Source organism: Branchiostoma floridae, chromosome 17 (genome assembly GCF_000003815.2).
Source record: "Branchiostoma floridae strain S238N-H82 chromosome 17, Bfl_VNyyK, whole genome shotgun sequence".
NCBI classification, from domain to species: domain Eukaryota; kingdom Metazoa; phylum Chordata; class Leptocardii; order Amphioxiformes; family Branchiostomatidae; genus Branchiostoma; species Branchiostoma floridae.
Genome location: NC_049995.1, coordinates 8,917,537 through 8,924,683, shown reverse-complemented (window position 1 = coordinate 8,924,683; position 7,147 = coordinate 8,917,537). Strand labels below are relative to the sequence as shown.

The 7,147-nt window shown below is 42.4% G+C and overlaps 1 protein-coding gene across 1 annotated transcript in view; it reads left to right on the top strand.

Moving 5' to 3' along the window:
- Positions 1 to 5,931, top strand: part of LOC118404575 (adenylate cyclase type 3-like) — a gene marked incomplete in the record, with an annotated part of 31,729 nt that extends 25,798 nt beyond the window's left edge. Inside the window, 9 exon segments of the mRNA XM_035803751.1 lie at positions 128 to 258; positions 557 to 650; positions 1,162 to 1,203; positions 1,591 to 1,707; positions 2,358 to 2,504; positions 3,039 to 3,140; positions 4,017 to 4,137; positions 4,598 to 4,722; positions 5,425 to 5,931. Of these exon segments, the coding sequence (XP_035659644.1) occupies positions 128 to 258; positions 557 to 650; positions 1,162 to 1,203; positions 1,591 to 1,707; positions 2,358 to 2,504; positions 3,039 to 3,140; positions 4,017 to 4,137; positions 4,598 to 4,722; positions 5,425 to 5,586 (1,041 nt within the window).
- Positions 5,932 to 7,147: the final 1,216 nt, after the last annotated feature.

Genomic DNA, 7,147 nt, shown 5'->3' with positions numbered 1-7,147 from the left:
TTCTTTCTTGCATCGATCATAGCATAGAATAACCACATATGATCACATATCAGAATTGTTACGTTGCTTTTCTCCAAATTATCATGTTTGATCACGATATGATTTTCATGACTCATTTTTTCAACAGATGCACATCAGTCACGTGACCAAGTTTCTGACGATGTGCGTCATCACCACTGTCACGTGCCTTGTCAGTTTCGTTCTGGAAAATGGCGGACTCGGAATATCAAGAAGTGTCAATCAGAACTTCACGGGAAAGTAAGTTTCGTCAATAGACCAATCCTGCTGTCAATCACAATTAGCAGTTCAACCAATGAGAGAATAGCAATTATCGATTCTCCCAATGAGAGAGTGATTGCATTAATCAAATATTTGAATTTTTGTGTTTTAGTTTTTACGTTTTAAAAGAGTTGAACGGGACTATGGGATCAGTTTATTGCACAAACTGTCCATATGTAGTGTTGGATAAATCTGTTACGAGTGTAGTTCGTATTATTTCTGGTTTATAGGTAATAGAATTTGATAAACATGTATTCTTCTCTTGTTTGGTTCTCAGCTCAACGGACAGCCCGGATCCTGTTCCGCCTGCAGCGCAGCTCTGCGTCAGTCTGTCCGTCATCACCATCTGTCTCCTACTCATCTGCAGACAGGTACGGAAGGGGGTCTGTGCACACGACACACATATGCTTGCACACGGCACACACACACTTGCACACGACACGCAAAATCCAAAACACTGCGTCAGTCTCTCCATAATCACCATCTGTCTCTTACGCATTTGCAGACAGGTAGGGATGGGGGTCTATGCACACGATACACATGTTTGCACACGGCACACACACACACGGCAAACACACTTGCACACGACACGCAACTTCCACTCTATGTTGTCATCATCTGTCTCATTCTCTTCTGCAGACAGGTGGGAAAGGGGATTTTGCACACGGCACGTTTCCTCACGACACGAACATGCCTGCACACGGTGCACACATGCCTGCACACGGCACTTATTAACATGTGCGCCACACATGACATGTTTACACTAGCCTTGCAACACAGTTGTCCAGAACACTTTCATTCCAAATCACTAAATTACCGTTTTGATTTTCAGACAAATATTGGATCATACGTATCAAAGATTAATATTTCTTATTCTGACAGATGGAAAGTGCGACACGGCTTCTCTTCCTGTGGAAGATGGAGGTGAGTATTGGGAACTTGAGGTTTCGTTTTAGATGTACTTGTGTATTTCTTAATAGATAGATAGATAAATGTGATAAATCTCGGCTGCTGTATATTTTTAGCCATGTTATAGGAAAGTTCTCTCACTTGATCTTTGTCTAGTGTTGAAAAAATTCATTTTCTTATGAGTTTTGATCAAACGAAATTATACAAACACATCTCAAGCTACATTTTTAACATTACGAAGAAACGAGCTAAAATGTATTCAAATCAAATCAAATCTAAAATGTATATACCTGTACTTAGTTTGATAGGGCATCAATGTGCAATAAAGGCTATTACATGTCAGAAGAATACGCAATAATAGACGCTGTGGAATTTTTTTGCTCTGCCTAAATGTTTCTTTAGACCACTAAGCAGCGTGAAGAGGTCGGGCAGATCAGGAAACAAAACGAGGATCTTGTGAACAACATCCTCCCTCCCCACGTGTCAACGCACTTCATCGGGGTCAAGCGGAAGGACGAGGTGATTTTATTCTCAAAAATATTATCTAACCTTTTCTATCCACTATTGATACATTCATGAACGCTGACGGCAAGCTAGAAATAAATTGTGCAAAGCCAATGTAAGAAAGATCTGGTAACTGTGAGTCTATGTTGTAGATACGTAGGCATATAACAAATGGGTTAACAATGTGAGAATACTTACTCTCAACAATTGAAATATACTGTTATCTCAGCGATTTTACATTACCTTCCGCCATATATTATCCAAGGAGAATCTTCTATGTTATAAGCTGTTAGAAAAGACAACAGACAAAAATCTGTGCAGGTGTTATGAAAAAAATAACTTTTACATAATCAACGCTATCTGCGAATAGTTGGGACTTACCCAAATTTTCAGCTGACGGAATGGACCCGTCTGCGGTCTGCTGCAGCTTCCGGAACGTGACTTGGAGACACGTGACTTGCAGCAATGAGTCGTAGGTGCCAGATAGCCTGTGTCGCCCTCCATCTCTACACATATATTCTCCGCGCGATCCGGGACGCTCTGTTTCGTTGGATAAAGTCAAAATACAAAAATGTGCCAACTATTCGCAGTGTTCGTTAGGTTAGGTTTGGTGTCTTTATAATGCCATTTACCAACACAGATAAACTTTCATGCTAATATCACAGGAGTTATATAGCCAGTCCTATGAGGAAGTTGGCGTCCTGTTCGCGTCCATCCCGAACTTCTCCGACTTCTACACGGAGGAGAGCGTGAACAACTCCGGCATTGAGTGTCTCAGATTCCTCAACGAGATCATCTACGACTTTGATGCGGTAATGGGCATTAACCAGTCTAATACATCATTGAGCAAATTAGTTTCCAGTGATGTCTATTCAGGACATCATACAACGGCACACTTAGGACTGTGTATGTTAACATCTAGCGTCTTCCAGGCTCCGCGGAATACAGTAGTAGAAATTAGACACATAGAGGGAATAGTGTGCTAGGGGAGTCGGCCGGCCAGGACACCAGACATCAAAAAGAGCGCTCATGAAATAGCTTGTACACGACATCCATTGTATCTCAATGGCTCTTGGTGTTCGTCAAAATGATCCTATCGTGTAATGCTTTGGCATTTTTACAACGCAACGTGCCGTTATTTAGATTGCTGCATTCAGAGCCCCCTCTCGGTTTGTACCAGTTCTAGTATCAGTTTAATTGTGATACACATTCTTTTAAAACGACTTTGATAATGTTTGGGTTGATATTAGACACAGTCGGCCACGTATTGCTATTGATACGCTTTATAAATTGAGATGGCCGTTCCTAGTGATGACGCTCCTTTCATTTTTTTTTTCTTTTTGCAGCTCCTGAGTAAACCGAAGTTCCGCAGCATCACTAAGATCAAAACCATCGGCAGCTGCTACATGGCCGCCTCGGGACTCAACCCTGACGACAACATGGCGCATGTAGGTTCATCATTGCACAGGACTTATCATGTTGTCACCTGTCCTCATCCTCCTACGCAGGGACATCCAACAGCCAAACCGTCTGTCTGGATGTACCCTGCTCTTTCAACCGTCGCTCTTAGTTCCTGTGGACGTCCCCCCTCCAAACCAGTTGTCAGCCAATCAGAGAATAGGCCTTTCTGTTTTCAAAACGGGTCTCGCATATGTAAGAGTAAGCTCATTAATATTCATAAGCAGGGCAGTCAGGAACTAAGGGTGACGGTTGAAAGAGCAGGGTACATCCAGATAGGCGGTTTGGCTGTTGGATGTCCCTGCGTAGGAGGATGCCTGTCCTTGGTTCTGAAAATATAATAGCTTTCTTTTCTACAAGTTCTAATGTTCTCCTAGGATTCTAATATATCGGTGGCATCCTCTGTCTTCGTTATAAGATCTATGTACATGTGTGTACCGAACAATTCATCATTTGTGTGTGTGTACATTTATAATTAGTTTGGGAACGACTTGGTATTCTACGACATTAGTAAACGTTCTTTTTTCGATTTTTTTTGCAACTTCAGCCACAGCAAGTGAATCCTCTGCTGACTGCAAAGAAATACTGGGATATGGCAAAAACAGGATGGGTAATTTTTCAAGAGATACACCATAAACGTCGCAACAAGATTTGAAGTGACAAAATATCACAGCCAGCATGACGTTCATTCCTGTATTCAAAAACTGCTTCTCAAGATCAGCATCTAGGAAAGACTGTGGAAGTTGAACATACACCATTACCAGTAGACTACCCTCTGCTGTAGTGGTCATGTGTAGCTCACGGACTACAGAGTCTTATACACCGAAAGGTGTTGGTAACGATTCTGTTTTAATACCTCCATACAGAGCCCTGACCGACTGGTGAGACTGAAACACCTAGCGGATCTGGCCGACTTTGCACTCGCTCTAAAGGAGGCCCTGATGAACATCAACTACCAGTCCTTCAACAACTTCCTCTTGAGAATAGGTAGGTCTTTGATTTCCTGTGATTAAGTCTTAATCTATACACACTATAGCTAGGGGTAGGTACCGATACGGAAAATTCAGTTACAGGTACGATCCAGGTCCAGAGGACCAGGTCCAGGTACTAGGTTATGAACGCCTGCCGATATAATCTGTTCATCTTCTAATAGGTGCAACGTCCGGTCCACTGATTTTATCAGGTCCAAGACGAAAAACTGGTTTTGTACCGGAATAGCTTTGTACTGGTCAGTTTTATCACCGACAAGAAGATTGTTTTCGTGTGTCAATTGTACGCTTGTGTGTTTGTGGACAACAAAACTCATGAAGCGGTACCTGTTAATATTTGTCATTTGGGTAGCTATTGCCGAGACGAGGGGCCCATTCGAATATATTAGCGTTCTATGATACTGCAACAGAACGTCTGGTTTTAACATCATTCTTTAACTAATTACATCCGTTTGCAGGTATCCACCAAGGCTCTGTTGTGGCGGGGGTCATCGGCGCCAGGAAGCCTCACTATGACATCTGGGGGAACACCGTTAACGTGGCGAGTCGGATGGAGAGTACGGGGCAACCTGGGCAGATACAGGTACGTACGGAACATATACCGGGAACGTGGTAGCACGTCGCCGGAACGTAATGTACCGTGGCCGATAAGTACAATTGTTTACGTCACTACTTTAGCTGCGCAACACACACATAGCATGATGTGTTGCGCAGCTACAGAGGTGTCTTACGCAGGTAAATCAGTGACGTAGACAATTGTACTTGTCGGCCTCGGTAGATTATGTGTCTCGTTGGGGTCTAGAATGGTGTACTTGTCGGCCAGTAATGGTAGTAATCATATAAGGCCATGACCGCGTATATAAGGATACCATCCGGTATATAGGCTGATATACAAACAGAAGTCAATGCAACGCCAGTTAACTTTATTCTGACGTAATTTTGATCAAGGATCCTTCAGATACCATATATTAATAATGGTTTTTGTACTAAATATGAAAAAATTCTGTTGAGACGTTCACCCCTTAGCTTCCAGAAGACAAAAAAACAAGACATTAATTCTTAAAGAAAATAATACAAGATATATAATTCAACGACGTAAGTAAATTACTTTGTATATGCCAGAATCATATTTTACACAGATAAACTGGTAAACATATAATCTCATCAAAATTCGTCAATGCTCAAGTACAGTGTATCAATTCAATTTCAAATCCAGTCACCGACAAACTGTTAACCTTGTTGGCATGACCAGTTTTTAAGATATCTTGGACATTTTGTTTTCTAGGTTGTTGAAGAAACGAGCCACCTACTCAAGGAGTTCGGTTTCAAATTAGAACAGCGAGGAGTAGTCAAGGTCAAGGGGAAAGGTGAACTGATGACGTACTTCCTGAAGGGGCGGGAGAAACCGGAAGTCAGCAACATCAGCCTTCCCAACGTCGTTGGCTGAAAACGTCATCGCAGGTCGATAGTACATGAGTGCCATGCACTGCGCTGTGATTGGTCGACGACCATTTAAACTGACCAATAGCCAAGCTCTGACTGATAGAAAAGGTGCAGATATATTTATTTACATGTATGACGTTGCTATTGTTGTAGACACGTGACCTGCGCGTTGAGTGTCGCCATGACAACATACTCCAGACTTATGAAGAATAAATCTGATGTATTCCAAGACATTACAACACAGTATTAGCCAGAATAAAGTACAATACTTAAGTTGGTTGTCACTTGAGTTGGTGTCGCAATAAACAAGGACCAATGTGATATTATCACAATGTCGTAGACTCTTTAACACTCGAAGTGTCAAGTTGCCGATTATTGCAAAGTGTCAAGTCAAAACTGTTTCAGGTGATATACTTGTAGGCGTTTTTTTCCATCAATATTTTGCGTTTGTGATTTTTTACTTCTTTGTCAAAGACAGCGAGAATTGCATGAGTGAATGTCACATGCAGAATAAGCCAAACTTTATTCATCTACAAATTATTTGTTTGTATAATTCCTAATGTCATAGTCTCTTTAAACCAACATGAAAGTACCGAGATCAGCTGAAGAGTGGACGTGAGTGATTTCTACTCCATCTTGTTCTCTATATTGACAAGTTCCAGGACAGAATACTTCTTTTCGATTCGGTATAGCAGACCGGCAGTGTAACGCCATCTAGCGGAATGGCGTACTGCAGCAGGCGATGGGGACGGGGCGACTTAGTAAAATAAAACCTGGGCACGAGAGCTGATGTGACGTAATCAGTTTGCCGCCATGTTTGAAAAATTCTTTATTCTGTGCTGAGCCAAGTGAGCTGACGAAATGGTAGCTGAGAGCTGCAGTTCGGGGTAAGGTTAACGTTGGTAATTCCAGTGACAGTGTATTGTTTCTGTTTTTTCGCTAACGAAATTCATGATCAATTGTGTCGAACTCAGCCTGTAAAGTCAGATTTTCTTCGGATACGCTGTATTCTCAAACGTCGCGCCATCTTTTAGGAGTGGGGAGGGCGCAGCTTTAGAACAAAATAAAACTGCGTCAGGTTTGTCGGTGCTGATTCCAGTCCTTCGTGCTAGTTGATAACTGTGGGGCTAGCAACATGATTTAGGAGTCGTTAACTTACCAAAGCTGGATAACCGTCCAAGCAAAGCAATACAACAACAGCTGACGTTCGGTGACCATCTGTAGCTTTCCTCTGGGCAATGCTGATTGGTTCTATGTAGTACTGCAGCTAGGGGTCGCTGCTAACAATTCGGTCTCTTGGTTGTAAATAAAATTCAAACAGCGGTTTTCCAATTGAATAGTTATTCGCGGATTTACCAACTTTGTCCACCAGCTTTGCTACATAGCAAATGGATCAGAATGCTGGAGAATGACAAGGAAATATAACGTTATTTATTGCTTCGGCCGCGTGACGCGTTGGCACACCCGATCCCTCGATCTCGGAAGTTAAGCAACGCGCGGTCCGAACAGTACTTGGATGGGAGCCTCCCAACCAAGTAGCCTCACGAAGTTTTCCACGAAATCGT